Source organism: Phytophthora infestans, genomic scaffold, assembly GCF_000142945.1.
Source record: "Phytophthora infestans T30-4 supercont1.10 genomic scaffold, whole genome shotgun sequence".
In the NCBI taxonomy this organism is placed as follows: Eukaryota; Oomycota; class Peronosporomycetes; order Peronosporales; family Peronosporaceae; genus Phytophthora; species Phytophthora infestans.
The window spans coordinates 879,536-897,886 of record NW_003303749.1 but is presented as its reverse complement, the minus strand read 5'-3'; the positions used below and the strand labels follow the sequence as shown (position 1 = coordinate 897,886).

The window sequence follows — 18,351 nt, the reverse complement described above, 5'->3', positions numbered from 1 at the left end:
AAGAACAAGCCATCTACGCGCTATCTCCCTCAGCACCTGCTACTGATCTCGCAGCGCCCCTAAAGTCGTCGCTCTTTGCCTGCGTTTGCTGGTGTGGTCTCGAAGTACTTCTGCAGTCGCTCCGTGGGGATAGCCAGTCGGAAGTAGTACATGTAGTTTGCAGACGTAGAGTTATCTCCTGAAGCTCCGATCCGTGCCATGTCATCCATCGAGAACAACGTGCGTAGACTGGTGTTGTCAGCATCAAGACGATCAAGCAGCTCATACCCGTGTTGAACCAGAAACTGCACGTTCGGTGCAACAAACTGCCCCTTCGACGAGTCCACCTTTGTGCGCAGCTCATCCAATAACTTGATGATGGCGTAGCTGCGCACCTGCTCGTTCAGGAACGAACGCATATCGTACACATACACGTCCCCCTTCTCGGAGAATACCTTGTCAAACACACCGTGGCCTCGAGCAGCGTCGTAGAGAGTATCCGCCATGTTAAAACGCTTCTGGGCCAATAGCGAATGCAACAGACTCAGCGTTGTGGGGAGATTGAGCACGAACGAGCCTTCCTTGTCAGTAAGAGGCAGCTTCTCCTCGAACACCGCTTCGTATGCCAACTCAGGGTGACGCTTACGCACACACGTGCGCACCAGTACGTCATACACGCGCGGGTCCGCAGGCACATTAAACTTGAGCATTTCACGCCACAGATACATGGATCTGCCGCTGTGATCTTCTTCGCGTAGTCGCCTGAAGAAAGCCTCAATGATGGTGTCGTCACGGGGCTCGTCAGTATTGGGATAAAGGGCACGGATAACGCCGTCCGGGTTCATGTACGCAGCCAGACCCATGGAACCCACGAGACTACCACAGAAGAGCGTGGTCATCATGTACTCTTCATAGTTGATGAACGGGATAAACGCAGCGCCCATCACACCCATTCCCACGAGGGCTGCCTTCACTTTCTTCTGGTCAACTGCTCCGAGCTCGCCATGATACACCGCGTGCATCATGGTAATAAACGTCACCAGATCTGGTTGGATCTTACGCTCCTTCATCTCTTCATAGAGCTGGAAAGCGGAGGTCAAGTTTCTCACCTTCCCACAAGCCTTGAGCAACACGTTGTAGTGCACCAGGTTCGGCCCGATTGATGCCTTCTTCAATTCTTCCATTAGAGCATTGGCACCTTCAAAGTCTCCACTCTCTGCATGGGCATCCATCAAGATAGCGTACGTGTGTTCATCGGCGGGAATTCCCTGCTTCTGCATCTTGTCGAACAGCGCCAGCGCTTCCGTCACGTGTCCTCCACGAGCATAAGCGCTCATCAGATTGTGGAACGTAATATCGTTCATCTCAACTCCCGCATCTTGCATCTGGGTCAGTACAGTCTGCACACGCTTGGGGTCCCCAGTCGCTCCTGCAACTGCGAGCAACGCCGAGTACACACTTAAGTTCGGGATGGAGCCGCGCTTCACGGCTACGTCAAAGAAATGGAACCCCTTGTCCATGTCTCCCACGGCTGCGCAAGCCTGGATGGCGCTGGCGAGCGCCGGGTTCAGTAAAAACACGTCCTGACTCATGAGCTTCTCAGCTAAAGCCACAACCTCCTGGTTTCGGCCCGCCTTTTGGTAGATCCGGACACATTCCATCTCAGCCTTGCTGTGCGTGTTCTGAGCCTTCTCTACGATATGGCACAGTGGAATAGCGGCTGTACATTGCTCCCGACCCTTGCAGAGCTGCAGTACAGCACTGGCGCGACGCAGATAGTCCATGCTGGGCTGGAAGCGCGGGCCTTGGCGCTTAGCTTCATGCACTAGCGCGCCTATGTCGTCGATCACTTGGGTGCGCGACGGACGACGTCGGCCCGGTCCAGAGTTGGGCTTGCGTAGACCCGAGTTTGCTCGGCCATGCTTGCGCGCAGGAGACTTGCGCTCCGCCCCCGCAGCGTACAACAACACTGGCGTCGAAGAAATCGTACGAATAGCAGTGGGTACATGTTGGTGATTATTTAGCGCCGCGCGTGATAGTCGGAGAAGCCCTCGCTGCATGATGCACGGACGCACAGCGAGCAACCCTACGTCGACAAATGTTATCTCCTCGACACGCTCGTGTCTGTGGTGATCAGCTTAGCTCGATTTTATCACAATTCATAGTGTGATATATGATAGGTTTTGTATTGAAATAATCGCTTCGAAATGCACCGAGACACGCGACGAGCTTGTGGACCGCACTCTGATTCGCGCACTCGCACACTTTGCATCAAGCTTGGAGTCGGTGGCCATGTTGCCGCCCAGGTCCTTCCTGATGCAGAAGCTGAGCGCGCCATACGACGGCGGAGTCAGCGCTGCAGTGGCACCTGTGTCCAAGGGTGACAAGGACGATGTGTCCAAGTCCAAGAATCCCAAGAAGACGTCTAACATCGGCTGGATTCTGAACCTCACCAAGGAGGAGAAGCTGCCGCTGGCTGTAGGTGTCACGGGCATGACCATTGCCTCGGGTATGAATTTGGTGTTCCCACGCATCATGGGCAAAGCTATTGACGTTGCTTCGGGGAAACCCGCGCCCGGTGGCCTCAGCCGCAAAGGTTTTGTGGTAGTGGTACTCGCCACCTTCTTCACCGGCTCCGTAGGATCGTTCCTGCGCACCTACTCACTCGGAATGGTGGCTGAGCGCATCGCTGCCAAGCTAAGGCGCAGATTGTACAAAGTTCTTCTATCACAGGAACTGGGGTTCTACAATAACCGCAAGGTTGGCGAATTAGTGACCAGACTAAGCGGAGACTGCCAGCAGACGGCCAATGCAGTGGTGGACGTTTTGTCTAATGGCTATAGATCACTCAATTCGGCTGTGGGTGCGTCGTGCATGCTGCTGACTATTTCGCCCAAGCTTACGTTGGTGTCGTTGACCATCTTACCACTCGTGGGCACGGGAGCCATGCTTTTTAGCAAGCTCTCGAGTCGTCTATCCAAACAGCATCAGAACTCGGTCGCAGACATGACGGGAGTTGCAGAGGAGAGACTAAACAACATATTCACGGTGAAGCTGTTTTCGGCGGAGCAGGACGAACTGGACCACTTCGAGAAGATCAACAAGAGCATTCTGGCCAATGCCAAACGTGCTAAACGTGCTCGCGGTGTGTTCATGGGTGGCCTTTCGCTGTCGATCAACTGCTCACTGTTCTCCGTGCTCTACTTTGGTGGATCACTGGTGGGCTCGGGTGAGCTGACGATCGGCACGCTCACGTCGTTCGCGCTGTACAGCGGCTTCATGGGTCTTGGATTCTCCGGTGTGTCGTCCTGCTTGAGCGAGATGAAAAAGACGCGTTTGTCATCCGAAGCGCTCTTCGACCTGCTGTCGCTGCCGCCTGCTGTGGATGGCGAAAACACGCTGGCAAGTGTCAAGGGCCATGTACGCTTCAACAACGTGTCGTTTGCGTACCCGTCACGCCCGGACATCCTGGTGCTCGACCGTCTGAACATGGAGATTAACCCTGGTGAGGTGGTGGCGATCGTTGGTAAGAGCGGTGCAGGCAAGACCACGATTGCGTCGCTCATGTCGAAGATCATCAAGCCCACGAGCGGCACAGTGACTCTGGACGGTGTGGATATTGCTACGTTGAAGGCGTCGTGGCTGCGTAAACAGATCGGTGTTGTCAACCAGGTTTGTTTCTCTGTAGATAACTGGCTTGTGTGCTTTATACGATGACGCTGACGAGTTGCTGCTGCTGATGTCTTTGTAGGAGCCGTCTCTTTTCGCTTCTACTATCGCTGAGAACATAATGTACGGTGCGGAGGTGCACAACAAAAATCAGCTTATTGCTGCAGCCAAGGAGGCTCACGCGCACGAGTTCATCATGGAGCTGCCTAACCAGTACGACACGTTTGTGGGTGAAAAGGGTGTGGAGCTGTCTGGTGGCCAGAAGCAGCGCATCGCCATCGCCCGTGCGCTGTACAAGCAAACGAACGTTTTACTTTTCGACGAGGCCACGAGCTCTCTTGATGGTCGCAGTGAGGACATGATCCGTCGTGCCCTGCAGTCGGCGGCCGAGAACCGGACCGTGTTTATTATTGCGCACCGGCTAAACACCATCAAGCACGCCAATCGTATCATTTTGCTAGAGGAAGGCGTCATTGCTGAGAGTGGCACCTTCGCGGAGCTGAACCAGGAAGGTACCAAGTTCTACAACCTTGCCCACAACCAAGCTCCCTTGCTAGCGAGCTAAGAACTGGGGAAGTACTTATTGGGAAATATAAGCTCGTCTTCCGTCTTTTCTGCGCTCTACTCGGCATTGTTGGAGATCGAATCTTGTGTGCTCCCATTTTGGAGTTTTTCCGTGCACGAAGGGCACTGACCGATTACCATCTCAAGCTGATCAGCATACGCATTCATCTGTGCCACGTTTTCCTACACACACAAGGCGTCGTCACCATAATCATCTTTTTGGTCACTTTCTCAAAAGACCACAGAATCCATACCTCTAGCATCTTAACGCGTCCCTCAGTTGCTTCCTTGGCTACATCAGTAGTAGAACTGCAGCGATCAGGGGAGGGCTGTTGCTTCGAGCGTGAAATCTCCAGCAGTTGCATGAGCTCCTCGATTTTTGAGTTTTTTGCCTCGATTTCTTGCGCAGACGTTTTATTGTCGATTAGAGCTTTGTCGTGCTTGCGTTCAAGCGCCTTGTACTTGTCTAAACGGAAAACCACACGTCTGATTAGGCGTCATCCTCGTTTTTCAACCATCGCAATGACCGCACCCTTTAAAGCCGAGTATTTCGACTCGAGAGTAGCGAGCTGAGACTGTAGCTCTGTAATTTGGCGCTCAGCTTCAGCATGATCGCCGTTTTGTTCGCGGGTTTCATCAGAGGACAACGATTCGTGGTGATCTGTCACGGCGACACCGAGCTTGATCTTCGCTGCAGTCACCTGTTCAACTACTACATTGTGTGATTGCTGTTGCCGAGATCCAGACTCGATATTCGCCGGGATTCCTGCTTGCTTTGGCTGATAAAAGAGTGAGATGAAGTGCAAAAAGAAACAAATACCCTTACCAATACCTTGTCACCACCTACAGCCTCTAGTTGCTTCTCGTTGTCTTCCATGATACGCTTGCGTTTGTTGGGTTTATCCTGCTCCCTTTCGCTGCTTGTTTCGGAAATATGAGCACTGAAGGTGGTCCCATTTTTCGCGTTCAGCTGCTGAAGAACCAGAGCACTCGTCTTGATGCGTGAAGCGAGCGATCTGTTAAGTAAAAACAATACACACACAGTTAAGCTTCATTTTCCTCATCAAGGCAAGAAAGTGCATGCAAAACGCACCGGATGTACTGCTGCTTGATCGTCCACGTTGACGTCTCGAGTTCCCCCATCTTCTTCGTCATTGCCGCATGGGATTCACGTGCAGCCTGCAAGTCGAGCTTATACTTGCTTAACTGTTTAGCTTGGTGATCCTTGGTCTGCTTTAGCGTCCCGATTTCTTCACACAATTTGGCCTTGCTCGCTTGCGTGGCAGCAAGTTCATCTTTAGCTGTCCAAGCAGCACAATCAGATTCCATATATCTGCCATTCCATGCATTGCGCCGTACTTTGCAGGAGCTGGTCGTATAACAGCTTCTGCTTAGCAGCAACTGACGCGCTCTCAACGCCTTGCTGTCGTTTGCGCTCCTCGCACCTCCTCAGCTCCTGCAGCATGTTCTCCAGCTGCGCAAGGCGCGGCTTTGTGTAGCCAGCACTCACGTCGGCGCCTTTTTCGGACGTGACCTTCATTTTTCTGCCGGTGTGCCCGAGCGCGGAATGCGTTTTGTGGCGCTTCTTGGATACTGAATGCGGGCTTTTAGCGACCAACTTCAACTTGAAGGACCATCACTCTGACACAGTTGTGACAAAATACGGATATATTGTTTGCTTTTCAAAACATGAAGTTGATTCTCCGCCTAATTAGGAAGTCGACAAGTTGTCAATGACAACGCTTAATTGTTCACAGAAGCTGGTTGACCATCGAATCCATATCCATCCGAGCTGAGCCGGGTGGTCACGTCGCGACTGGTTGTTGGTGATGTCGTCCTTCGGGGTGGACGATCGATGATCCACATGACGAGATGGGGGCGAATACAAAGAGCGGTCTTATCTGAGTGTGCAATTTGTGCACAGCTGGCGCTAGGCAGACCCTACTTTTAAGCACCAGTTGCGATTTTTTCAGGTTATCAAGATGAAGGCGCCAGCGGTGCTTCTGGCACTGGGTGCCACTGTCACGAGCATTTCGCTTCCACTTTCTGCTCCAGCGACAACTACCACTTACGGAGAACGGTCATACGGCGAGATTGTAAACTATCTCTTGGAGCTCGAGACGAAATACCAGGACTACGCTGAGGTGTTTAGTGTACAGGACAAGTACGACTTGCCCACGTACAAGGAAGTTAACTGCACTCGGAACCACAAGACGGTGCCTTGTGAACAGTACGTGATCAAAATCACGGAAGAGGCAACGCTACCGGATCCAGAAAGACCAGAACTAATCTTTAGTGGCACTGTACATGGTAACGAACGAGTGGGTCCGCAAGTAGTCGTGGCGCTAGCGGAGCTTTTGCTGTCTCACGCGAGCAGAGCGGATGGCAATCCGTGGCTAAAGCATCTCGTGAAAACACGCACTGTCGTGATTGTGCCAACCGCTAACGCGTACGGCTACGACCATAACGTCCGCAGAGAACTTAATGTTGATCCGAATCGTGATTTTCCGTACAATTTGGGTAACGACGAGGAGTGCATGGTAACGACGGCTGCCCGTGCATTGAACGAATTGTGGCGCGACCATTTGTTCCAGCTTGGCATCACTTTCCACGCTGGTACAGAGTGTATCACGTACGAGTGGGGCGGTAAAAATCATGTCGGGGAACCTGGTAAAAGTGAGAAGAGTCCAGATGACCAAAGTCAGAAGCAGCTATCGCGCATCATGTCGCGATTTGGAGGTAAGTTTGAAGAGAGTGGCAAATATTACCCTGACGGTACTATGAATGATGTCGTGTATGCTGTCGACGGTGGCATGGAAGACTGGGGGTATGCTGCGTCTTGGGAGAACGAGTTTACGACTCCGAAGCCCATTAAGGAGTGCAACCCTTCAAGTTTCGGAGGATACCCGGCCGAGAAGACCAGGTACAATAATGCAACCCACCGCGCGTTTAATGTCCTGATCGAGACAAGTGACAACAAGCAGCCAAACTCAACAAGTTGGGGAGACAGCTCGACGCTCTCGGACGAAGCATTGAGCGACTACTTGCCAGCGACAGAGATGGTGGGCCACGTTCCTCGCAACGTTCGCTTGTCACTACTGTACATCGATCTGGTGCAGCCGTATGTGCTCTGGAAAATGCACCCACACAACACCACCGTGACGGAAGCTGCAACGTTTAAATGGGAGGTGGCAGGGGCTATCACGGTAGACAATACGCAGCTAAAGGTTTGGTCCGATGACCCTGCTGATGCCACCCTTACGCATGCTCAGAAAGGTGTCACGAGATGGTTTCACGAGGATCTGGGTCTGAAAGTGAAATCCAACAACAAGGGATTATTCTCCGCTGGCGTCGAATTCGCGGCTGCTGGAACGTACAACGTTCAGGCCATTGCCACAGTTGATCAGGACTGGGCTACCCAAGGCACAGGTGATGACATCCCTGTACCCAAGACCAAACCTCAAACGCATATTGTGAATGCTCGAACCAACGCTGACTGGCTGTATTCAAACAACGATCGAGTCGTGCGAGGCCAAACAGTGTGGACGTCGCACGTGGTGAAGATTGTGGTGGCCTAGTCGTAGTGATTACAGGTACTGTAGTGAGAAAGCAAGTTGACAGCCTAGTCCCAACAATAACGGCGCTTGTTATCAAAACTTATCGCCCACCAGGAGTCCTCCTCTCTCTCACATGTGCGCGCAGAACACCGTACAAACTGTTTCTAAGTAAATAAGCATAAAAGTGTTCCCAGAAGATGATTGCCTTTTGATTGATTTGGCGCCAGAACGAGAGCTACTTTCGCTTCACGTTGTGCGCACAATTCTGGCCTTGATGTAGTTGGTTCTTAAGTTACTACAGCTCCGAATAAGCATTTGTGGAGCGGTAGTGCGAGCCTGGGTAACCCATACTCATTCCACGCGACGGCACCCGAGAACCGCCCAGTCCACCGTGTGATCCAAAGCTGTATCCACCGTGTCCGCCCCCTCCGTTTCCTGCTTGTCCAGCAACTTGAACCAGGAACATGTGACCTGACGGACATGCGACCCGCCTGCAAATGAAGAAGAGACACACACCATGTGTAAGCATCAAGACAAACATCAAGACGAGAGAAATTGTACAGGAGAGCGTACATGTTGTACATGTGGGGGAGCACACGCATCTGGATGTGGCACTGAGGACAGCGCACGAGAGCGCCGTGCGAGCTCGCTCGGTACGAAACCGGTTGATTCAGATCTGGTCCGCCGGAAGGAGTCGACATCCGCACTCCTGCAGCGCCCCCGGACTCGTCAGCTCTCGGCTTGGCTTCCCTCTCAGTGACTGCTGCGCCACAGTCGCGGCAGAACCGGTGTCCAAGTCGCACTCGAGGGTGATCACACTGTTTCTTGACCTGCATGTCTGACATCGTTGCACGACACGACGGGCATTTGTCGTAGTTGCTCGAGTCCGACTTCTGGATCTCCTTAAGACAGCTCCAATGGAAACTATGTCCACACGCGGTCGTGTAAATTGCATCCCCGACGTCCATAGTATCGAGACAGATAGCACACTCATCCGCTTCCTGCACCACTGTAGTCTCCACAGTCTCGGTGCCATCCAAGTCCATTTTATCTTCAAAAATGTCATCAGCAGCGTATGGTTTGGCCACCAAAGCCACTGATCTCTTCTCGGCGTCTTCAATGAACGAGCTCAGCTCCTTCGAATAAAGCGACTGAGGTGGCGCATCACGTGCACAGTCGTCCAGACTTCTCGAGTATCTCGACTTCAACGTCCTCAGATCCGGTCGCGGGCCCAGATGCTTCTCCTCAATCGCTCGCAGTCTCATCTCGCGTCGAGCCTGCGCTTCCGCCACGTCCCGCTCTCTTTGAGTGCGTTCTGCCTTACGTAGACGCTCTTCTTCCTCCAGTGCCGCCACTTGACGGGCTCTAGCGCGCTCCACGTCTTCCGCGCGTCGACGCTCCAGCATCATCTGATTCTGATCCCGAATACAACAGTCGCACACGCGCACGGGCTCATTCTTGTAGCGCATAATGGTGGACCTAGGCATCACTTTGTGAGTACGCGCGCAGCCGCCACAAACCGCATTACCACATGCCTTTATAAAGAAGGAAGTGAAGCAAAAAGTTAGAGTAATGCGGAGTCTAATCAGGTCTTCACGGTACTGTACCCTGCAGCGGTGCTTGCGTCGAAAGGCGTGGAACTTCTTGTCGCACACGTAACAGTCGGTGGCAGACTCGAAGATCGCGTCAGGGACGGCGAGGGAGCTTCCGCCTCCCGATATGGTGAAGCCCGTGCCACCGGACGATGTCTGCGCTCGCATTCCGTCTCGGTGTATGTCTGTGTCGAGTGTTCCGTCGTCGGTCCTGTCTTGATTTTCGGTTCACTATACAGAGGTGCTAAGGAAGAAAACAGACACACACCTCTTTTTATGAGAAATTTTAGAGCCGAAATATTCGACTACTGTAGGCCTTCAAAATGACCAAGTCCACCGAAGCGAACCGAGTGCGTACAATAGCGACCCCGCCTGTGCATTATGCACAGTGCATATATGTATCGCTAACGCTGCGTAATTGTTGCTTAGGATATCTACTACCGCAAGGCGAAGGAGGTGGGCTTCCGCGCACGCTCGGCTTTTAAGCTGCTGCAGCTGGACGAGCAGTTTGACTTTTTGCGCAACGTACAACGCGCCGTGGACCTGTGCGCTGCGCCTGGAAGCTGGAGCCAAGTGCTGAGCCGCAAATTATACGACGCCAGTAACGTACAGAGCGTCGACAGCGACGATGTGCGTATTATGTCGGTGGATCTGCAGGAGATGGCGCCAATCGCCGGCGTGCAGCTGCTACAGGGCGACATCACCTCGAAGCGCACGGCCGAGCAGATCATCAGCCATTTCCACGGTGCCAAGGCCCAAGTAGTGGTGAGCGATGGCGCACCTGATGTGACGGGCGTGCACGACATTGACGAGTTCGTCCAGGCCGAGCTGCTAGCCGCTGCGCTCAACATCACCACGCACGTACTGGAAGAGGGCGGCGCTTTTGTTGCAAAGATCTTCCGCTGCGAGCAATACGATCTGCTAGCTACGCAGCTCAGCGTCTTCTTCGAGAGCGTGTCGTGCTCCAAGCCCATGAGTAGTCGTGCGCAAAGTAACGAGGCCTTTGTAGTATGCCAAGGTTTCCGGCTGCCCGAAAACTACACGCCTGTAATGACGTCGTATCTCCTCCCGCGGTACGGACTTGAGGAAGGCGAAAAGCACGACCCGCTATTAGTACCGTTCCTAGCAAGCGGAGACCTGTCAGGATACGACGCCTACCAGCAATTCTACTGATGCCTTCGAGATAAAACAATTGCTCAATAGATAGACAATGTGATGGTCGTGTTATCTGTTGTCAAGGTACTCGAACGACCGATGCAATTCGAGCTAGCGATGACACACTCTCGATTGCTAGCACTAATGCATCTTTCTTCGACTGCAGGGTGTCTAGGATGCGAGCATCGTCTATGACCTTGTCTTCGTCGCTCCGAATAGTGTACGATAAAACTTGCATCACGGAGTTCTTCCTTGGATCCCAGCCAAAGAGTTTATGTGTGGATAAAATATCTTGACCGGGTAGCATCGTTGTTTCCAACAGAGACTCGCTGTTTGCTCCGCGAAGCTGCTCGATCATCGCTGCACGGTCAGTGGAGGAAGCGTGACTCTCACACAAGCGCCCGGCCATATCCTCCAGGCGGTCAGCAAAAGTGGCGATTGTTTGGCTCAACTGATGTAGTATTCGTGCTGCTTTGCTGTCAATCTGGGTACTGCTGGATGTCGTTACTGGACTAGGGACTCGTAATTGCTTAGCACGATCGCGTAGCAATGCTGCGAGGTGAATCTCCATACAGCCAGCGCCAGCTACAACGTCCGGAGTATCAATCAAGCTTGCCAGTACTTTCAAAGAGGTGGTAACTACGTGGCTAAGCTCATCATATGCGAAGCGGTCGGGTGCAGTGATGGCGAGTGTTGTTACTGGGTGTGCGTTATCGCTGTCCGCAGCGGGGGCCCCACAATGCAGACGGATGAACTGCTTGTTACCGAGAGTTTGCGTGGTGATGAGAGATAAGAAACCGAGTGAGCTGCTGACGATGCTGTCGTCGATTCTCCAGTCGCTGAGAATGGTCGCTCCACTCAGCATCTGCACACTTCCTAACAGAATACTTGTGAGCTCGAAGCAGCACACTAAGCTTTTGTTTTTGAAAATGACTTACGGATATATGCAGCGGAGAGACGATCAAGCGTGAAGATCCCCTTGGCAGCCAGATACGTCTGTAGATACTTCGGGATAATTTTCTGCGAAAGAACTGCAGTGGCTCCTAGCCGTTCTAATCGCTCTCCAACCTGTCGCAGTGCTTGCAGACGGAATGCTCCCATCGAGTCCGTGTGATTTACACTCGTATTGTTGTTCGCGTCATCTTCCTCAAACTCGATCAGTGGTTCGATAGTGATATTGAACAAGGCGACGCATACGTCGCAGATAGGAGGGGATAATAGGCTCCGCTTGGCACCTTGAAGTCTTCCACGAGCAGGCCACGGGAGGTCGAGGAGGACCGTTTGCTTCCAGACTTCGGATTTGGCGATAGACGCTTGGCCGGGGGCAAACAAAAGCTGCACAGGAACGGTCTCGCTCGGGTGCTCAACGACGTACCCGAATACACTCACAAACGCTTGAATAATAAGAGGAATAACCACTGATTCTAAGGTTTTCTCATCTAACCCCGTGATTGACTTGGAGGATACGATGCCTTGAAGTACAGCGGAAATCGATGTCGCTGAGCTCCAATCCACTGCTACACGCACTGGGCATCTCGGATCTTCCAGGTACTGCAAGCTCCAGTCCAGTGCTAGTTGCAGACCTGTATTTTCAAAATGGTTGTTAGCTGCACTGCGCGCTAATCTTTTACTCCCAAACTAATAATGTATGCTCACCTCTACTAACTACACGGTGGGGAATGTGTTCGAGACTGCCTCCTTGAATTTCAAGCTGAAGACTACATCCCATTAAGCGAGGACAAAGTCACCGCGTATAGACAAATTCAAGAACGACCACTGAGGCTCACCTCGAACTCAAACCAGCAAGAAAGAGCCCCGAGTCAGCATGATTTCGGATCTGCACCGCCAAACGCAACACAGCCAAAAGTGTTAGTGTAATCCAGTACTCACTACACTCAAGCGCGAAGACCAAACTAAGCTACACCTTGCTCTTCAGTATATGAAGGTATGCGTTGGCGATTGGACAGTCTCCAGTGCTGCACACCCACAAACAGTTTCAATCATCAGCGCTACATCTCCATACAAGTTCTCCGTTGGGTATTTATCCGCCAGCACCGGCCACCACACGACAACCCTCTTCATGGATGCACTGGGTCCAAATATTCATGCGTCCGCTTCGTCTTACTTACTTGAGGTTGGCAAAATATCGCTCGGCGACAGAAGTGGCCGTGAGCGCGTCAGGACACTGCGCGTTTGCCTGCAGTAGCTGCACCCTTCCTAGAGGCCCGTAGCTGCCATGCACGAGCACCATCAACTCCTTGCACACGCCGATGAGCCGGCGCTTGACCTCGTCTCGATCAAGTTGCTCCATTTGTTCAAAGTGTCCGCCAAAGATCGCGTGCTGGATAGTGTATCCATTCCAAACTTTTGTACGCCTGTCAAGTGAAAGACACGGTATTCGTCGACATTTTTGCCGATTTTCAGCCAATCAAATACTATCTTTGCTGCTGACTCTCTGATCGGGCTAACGCAGACGGCAAAAGGCTCGGCGCTTCCAGCAGACCAGTTGCCCTCTACGCGCCGAGCCCAGACGCCGACAGGAGTTGCGGCCTCCAGTGCGTACAAAACCCAGCATCCCGCAGTCTTTACTCCGACCTGAGCTACGTGGCGATCCACAATGATTATGTCGTACGGTGTCTCCATCGCAGTCATCAACTCTGTCGTCAACGCGCTTTGCGACCCTTTGCGCAAGTACCTGACCAAATTCATGGACCCGTTCATGGTCGTGGCTCTGCGCGGACTTATCCAGGCCCCGCTCTTCGTGCTTTGGGCCATCGTGGACACTGGAGGTCGTCTTCCGCCGCTCAATCATCTCTTCTGGACATCCGTGTGCATTAGTGGCTTCATCAACATTGTCACCAGCTACCTGTACAACCGAGCCATCCAGATCTCCACTCTGTCAGCTACAGTGCCCTTTCTATCGTTCACACCAGCGTTTTTGGTAGTCGTCGCATTCCTTGTGCTGGGCGAAGTCCCCACGGTCTCCGGCGTGCTGGGTGTTTCCATTGCAACGATGGGAGGTTTCTGGCTGCAAGGTACCAAAGACGACCGTGCGAGCAAAGATCTGTTAACGGACTCGTCGAATGCGAGCAAAGGGTCGATGTACATGATCCTCGTGGCCTTTTTGTGGAGCATTTCCAATGCGTTCGACAAGATCGGCGTGCAGAACTCGACACCGCTGGTCTATGGCTCTGCGATTCAGGTTATTGTTGCAGGAGGCAGCTACATTCTGCAGAAGATGCGTGTTGGGGGAGAAGAAATCTACCTCCCGATCGGTCAGGAGATGAAAATCCCCTGGAAGTTCGTCATACTCGCGGGCGTCACGAGCGTCGTGGCGTACTACATAAATCTCGTGGCGACGCAGCATCTCGAAGTTTCGTACGTGATCGCGATCAAGCGATCAGGCTGCATATGGAGCGTCTTGATGGGGCGGTTTTTGTTTCGAGAGCGGAATCTGCGCAAGAAAATCCCCAGCATTTTGCTGATGGTCCTTGGTGTTATCTGTATTGTCATGGGTAAAGAATAAAACACACTAACGCAAAAGTGAGAATAGATTAACGTCTTGCTGTCGCTGTCTTACATACAGCGTTGAAATGTCCGCTGCAGTCGAGTTATCAGTCGTTACAGACAAAACAAACTACAGATCTATCAATTGAGTTACGAAAGGAATTCAATCCGTTGAATACACAGCACATTTGACACGTGTGCCCTCCTATTCTACTGAAACAGCGCATCCTGTGACCAAGACTCGCCCTCGGTTGTATCTAGCCACTCGTTGGACTGCGCAATGTCGTCCTGGATGGCTTTGATCAGCGACTCCAGCGACGAGAAGTTCATCTCCGGACGGATATAACCCGTGATAAGAAATTTTAGCTGTGCACCGTAGAAATCCTTGTCGAACTTGTGCAGTAGGTGTGGCTCCACCGTCTTCTCCTGCAATGCCAAAATAACAACGACACATGTAGTTAGAAACGCACGTAGTCCCTCTATACTTTTCTCTCTCCACTGCAGCACCTTATTCTTGAAGTAAGGGTTCCAGCCAATGCTGGCGACAGCCTTGTACGGGCCTTTGCCATCCACCGTGGCCCACCCGCAGTAGATACCCGTGGGTAGCTGCTCCAGCAGGTCACCCAGGTCCTTGCTCGAGAGGTTGGCCGTGGGGCAGCCTAGCTGCTTGCCACCGCGACCAAAGCCCTCCACCACTGTCGCCTGCAGCCGCAGCACGGTCTTCAGTTGTTCGATTGGCATGTCTAGGTTTTGAGTCTGTGCAATGATTCTGCCGACCGGAGACTCTGCAAATGAGCGAGCGCAACTTCGGTTTTGGTGACGCATTTGGTGAGCTTTGATTGACCAATAAGCGGCCGACAAATACGTAATCCAACAAAGGATGACTACAATACCGGTACACAAACATGTACAAAATTTTGAACATGTTTGTGTACCGGTATTGTACATCATCCTAAGGACAACGTCAAACAAAATGATACTTACAGTACGAACCATTTGGAGTTATCGAGATAATCGAGCTTAAAGTTGGCCAATTGATTTTCGCACTTAACCGAAACAGTGACATTTATTGTAAACTTCCATCGAAAAAACTGTAAAACTACCCTTATTCAATTGCTTTTAACAAGAGCTTTAAAATAACACTTAAATCTCTAAAATTGAAAAAATATTAAGCTCACAACACTCCTTATCGTCATTTCGAGGGCCCATAAATGAAGATAATATTTTTGAGCGACCACAACTTCTTCAGTTTTAAGCATTCTGCAGCTTATAAGGGCTCAAAAGATAAAGGAGACGCCCCGCTTTCGTTTAGAGTGCTTAAATCGCGATTCGTACTTAGATTCATAAGTATTATTTTGTTTTGGGTTGTCTCCTCAGAGAAAACGTCAATACAAACCGGTACGTGTACACTGTACATCCATGGCCGACATATTTCGGGCCACAATTCAACTTTCTTGATTATTGTAAGGCCCGTTGTTAGCCACGCTAATTTATTGGATTTGTCAATAGTGGCCCAATCAGAGATTTGTAAGTGAACGCCATATGCATCCACTAACTTGGAATCAGATCCCCGTCCACCCGGGGTTTCAAAAGCCAGCGGACGGGGATTCTTTGTGGACGAAAGGGAGACCTCCCCACTGGTGAATCTCCATACGGAATGAAGACGGCAAACGTCAATACATACCGGTACGTGTACACTGTACATCCATGGCCGACATATTTCGGGCCACAATTCAACTTTCTTGATTATTGTAAGGCCCGTTGTTAGCCACGCTAATTTATTGGATTTGTCAATAGTGGCCCAATCAGAGATTTGTAAGTGAACGCCATATGCATCCACTAACTTGGAATCAGATCCCCGTCCACCCGGGTTTTCAAAAGCCAGCGGACGGGGATTCTTTGTGGACGAAAGGGAGACCTCCTTACAGGTGAATCTCCATACGGAATGAAGACGGCAAACGTCAATACATACCGGTACGTGTACACTGTACATCCATGGCCGACATATTTCGGGCCATCTACAATTCTCAATGATTATTGTAAGGCCCGTTGTTAGCCACGCTAATTTATTGGATTTGTCAATAGTGGCCCAATCAGAGATTTGTAAGTGAACGCCATATGCATCCACTAACTTGGAATCAGATCCCCGTCCACCCGGGTTTTCAAAAGCCAGCGGACGGGGATTCTTTGTGGACGAAAGGGAGACGTGAATCTCCATACGGAATGAAGACGGCATAGACGACGATTGTCGCTGTTATGGCATGAATGGTAAGACAATTCCTACTTTCACCTCGCTATATATCATCCTATCTAACGTTGCTACACTCGATATGTCCAGCTCTACGCCACTCGAGTAACTAAGCGTTGCAGCGACAGCAGCGTCCGAGCAGGGCGAAATAGAAAAAGCCAAACCTCTGCTGTCCATTGACGAGATCCTCTACGATAAGTCACAAAGTATTGAGGATACGGAAACGATGCTGTTGGCGTTTGGAGCCAAGCAGTTGAGAGCAGCCTGCTACTGCCGCCAGCTTCGCATCGTCAAGTCAGGCGCTGAATGCAATGACAGCAAGTTGGGCTACGTGGCGCTACTCATGAAGCTCAAGCGAGCGTATGCAAAAATGCAGCAGCTACAAGTAGAAGGTGGGCCACCAAAGGCTGTGATAGAAGCCGTGCCCAAGTGGAAATCAAGACACTGCATTCCACGTCTTCTTAATGTTATGTTTTCGGATTGTTTCACTCATCGTTTACCTGAGTTGGACCAACGACCTACACGTGCTAAACTCGACACGAGTCAAACACAAGCAAGCTCTTCCGTTTGGGTACAAATCCATGAAGAATTTCTCACTCTACGTCCGGAATATGCCAAGCTCGGCTCTGAGTTGGTGACTTTCTCTAAATGTAATCCCGGGAATAATATTTATCATGATACCGGGAAGCTGCGTGAAATGTGGAAGGATGTGAGCTCTCGTTACAATACTGCCTTCACAAGTTCAAAATAGTCTGGCAACAATGACGGCGAGAGTGTCTGGTACCACGGGAGCGCCTCAACAGAATGCACAGTAGCAGTGCGAGGCGTGCTTGTGATTGTTGGCGAACACATAGAACTGTAGCGACATCATCTGCGGAGGTCCTGTACATGCTTAGTAAGGTCATGGGTCTTTTGAAGTTGAGTGCAAGAAAACTAATTTTGGTAAAAAAAAAACTTACTTTTATAGATGTCAACCATCCCGACTCGGTTTGAACTGGCATTATCAACCAAGGAGTCCACTTCTGTATATATCGTTGACAGCCAACCTGGTGTAGAAAAAACGCTATCCACGAAGGAAGTCTGTCCACTATTATAGTGATATTGGTTAACAACGGGCCTAAGAATCCAAAACCCCACACCGCATGTTTTGGGTCAATTTATTTTAGAATGAAGTACCGTACCTAAGCAATTGATGGCACACTATACAAGCGCCGACATTACGACATCTGCAGTCTTGCCTGTCGGTTTAGACGATTCGATTCTCTTCTTCATCATGCGCGCTGAACTTTTTTTGCTTGGGCAGTAGCTCATCCTTAGCTTTCAGTTTTTAATCACCCGTGCGATTCTCTCTTCTTCTTTTTTAGCTTCCGTTTTGATTTCTCCGTTAGCTGTTCTGCTTTGTCATGTACGCTCATCGCGTTTCGTTCGCCTGGTGTAGATCTACTGTTTACCTGTTGAACAGCTTTAGCAGCGGCTTTGCTTCAACTGCGGCAGTTATAATCTTGTAGGATAGCAACTGACCGCCAGAAGAGTTCTCATTTATCCATGTTCCTCTCTTCCGCTTCTGCTGGACTGAAGCGACATAAACAACAGATTTACAACGCTGAGCGCATCCACGTTGAAGTCTAGATCCCTCATGACGCGCTTCAGGCGATCCGTAGCTTTCAACAACGGCGCGGGAGGTCAGCTTGCCCCAACATTATCGACAGATGCGGAAGCTTGTCGCGTGCTACAACGGGTTCGTTACCAATAAGTTTTATCAGCATGACATCAATCGATAGCGTAGCGATACTTGCCAGTTCAAATCCCGCATTGGTATTATCAGGGCAGCATGCTCGGATAAGTGGGTCGCGGGCAATGCCAGCGATATCGTCTTTGATAGGAAATCGGTTAGGATTCAGCGCAGGGATTTTTTTAAACCCTCTCATAATAACGCTTAAAAAAGCCGTATACGGCCACATCCAATGGCTGTAGAAAATGCGATGTGTGTGCAGGCAGGACGAAGAGGTGAACATCACGATCTGAGCCGTATTTGACGGCTTTCAAATTGATGTGAGCAAAATGACGGTCAAGCAGCAAT

General features: G+C 51.1%; 10 protein-coding genes across 10 annotated transcripts; 5 read left to right on the top strand and 5 right to left on the bottom strand.

The window, feature by feature from the left end:
- Positions 1–59: 59 nt before the first annotated feature.
- PITG_06853 (uncharacterized protein) lies at positions 60–2,039 on the bottom strand (the record flags this gene model as incomplete). Its single annotated transcript, XM_002904790.1, has 2 exons — positions 60–1,871; positions 1,950–2,039. The coding sequence occupies 2 exons, from the start codon at positions 2,037–2,039 to the stop codon at positions 60–62; spliced, it is 1,902 nt and encodes a 633-aa protein (XP_002904836.1).
- Positions 2,040–2,295: 256 nt separating this feature from the next.
- PITG_06852 (ATP-binding Cassette (ABC) Superfamily) lies at positions 2,296–4,213 on the top strand (the record flags this gene model as incomplete). Its single annotated transcript, XM_002904789.1, has 2 exons — positions 2,296–3,651; positions 3,731–4,213. The coding sequence occupies 2 exons, from the start codon at positions 2,296–2,298 to the stop codon at positions 4,211–4,213; spliced, it is 1,839 nt and encodes a 612-aa protein (XP_002904835.1).
- A 496-nt stretch (positions 4,214–4,709) lies between these two features.
- PITG_06851 (uncharacterized protein) lies at positions 4,710–5,770 on the bottom strand (the record flags this gene model as incomplete). The annotated part of the gene is made up of 4 exons (XM_002904788.1): positions 4,710–4,991; positions 5,039–5,228; positions 5,306–5,513; positions 5,572–5,770. 4 exons carry the CDS (start codon positions 5,750–5,752, stop codon positions 4,710–4,712), a joined length of 861 nt encoding a protein of 286 aa, XP_002904834.1.
- Positions 5,771–6,519: 749 nt separating this feature from the next.
- Positions 6,520–7,790, top strand: PITG_06850 (uncharacterized protein; the record flags this gene model as incomplete). Its single annotated transcript, XM_002904787.1, has 3 exons — positions 6,520–6,545; positions 6,587–7,526; positions 7,599–7,790. The coding sequence occupies 3 exons, from the start codon at positions 6,520–6,522 to the stop codon at positions 7,788–7,790; spliced, it is 1,158 nt and encodes a 385-aa protein (XP_002904833.1).
- A 176-nt stretch (positions 7,791–7,966) lies between these two features.
- On the bottom strand, positions 7,967–9,594 carry PITG_06849 (uncharacterized protein; the record flags this gene model as incomplete). The annotated part of the gene is made up of 3 exons (XM_002904786.1): positions 7,967–8,260; positions 8,343–9,304; positions 9,377–9,594. The coding sequence occupies 3 exons, from the start codon at positions 9,527–9,529 to the stop codon at positions 8,065–8,067; spliced, it is 1,311 nt and encodes a 436-aa protein (XP_002904832.1).
- Positions 9,595–9,664: 70 nt separating this feature from the next.
- Positions 9,665–10,563, top strand: PITG_06848 (ribosomal RNA methyltransferase, putative; the record flags this gene model as incomplete). Its single annotated transcript, XM_002904785.1, has 2 exons — positions 9,665–9,711; positions 9,791–10,563. The coding sequence occupies 2 exons, from the start codon at positions 9,685–9,687 to the stop codon at positions 10,532–10,534; spliced, it is 771 nt and encodes a 256-aa protein (XP_002904831.1).
- Positions 10,564–10,595: 32 nt separating this feature from the next.
- PITG_06847 (uncharacterized protein) lies at positions 10,596–12,827 on the bottom strand (the record flags this gene model as incomplete). Its single annotated transcript, XM_002904784.1, has 6 exons — positions 10,596–10,725; positions 10,837–11,392; positions 11,455–12,099; positions 12,311–12,353; positions 12,441–12,492; positions 12,646–12,827. 6 exons carry the CDS (start codon positions 12,825–12,827, stop codon positions 10,596–10,598), a joined length of 1,608 nt encoding a protein of 535 aa, XP_002904830.1.
- Positions 12,828–13,133: 306 nt separating this feature from the next.
- On the top strand, positions 13,134–14,042 carry PITG_06846 (Drug/Metabolite Transporter (DMT) Superfamily; the record flags this gene model as incomplete). The annotated part of the gene is made up of 1 exon (XM_002904783.1): positions 13,134–14,042. One exon carries the CDS (start codon positions 13,134–13,136, stop codon positions 14,040–14,042), a length of 909 nt encoding a protein of 302 aa, XP_002904829.1.
- A 145-nt stretch (positions 14,043–14,187) lies between these two features.
- On the bottom strand, positions 14,188–14,788 carry PITG_06845 (riboflavin kinase; the record flags this gene model as incomplete). The annotated part of the gene is made up of 2 exons (XM_002904782.1): positions 14,188–14,449; positions 14,531–14,788. 2 exons carry the CDS (start codon positions 14,762–14,764, stop codon positions 14,234–14,236), a joined length of 450 nt encoding a protein of 149 aa, XP_002904828.1.
- A 1,709-nt stretch (positions 14,789–16,497) lies between these two features.
- Positions 16,498–17,900, top strand: PITG_06844 (uncharacterized protein; the record flags this gene model as incomplete). The annotated part of the gene is made up of 3 exons (XM_002904781.1): positions 16,498–16,663; positions 17,239–17,258; positions 17,865–17,900. 3 exons carry the CDS (start codon positions 16,498–16,500, stop codon positions 17,898–17,900), a joined length of 222 nt encoding a protein of 73 aa, XP_002904827.1.
- Positions 17,901–18,351: the final 451 nt, after the last annotated feature.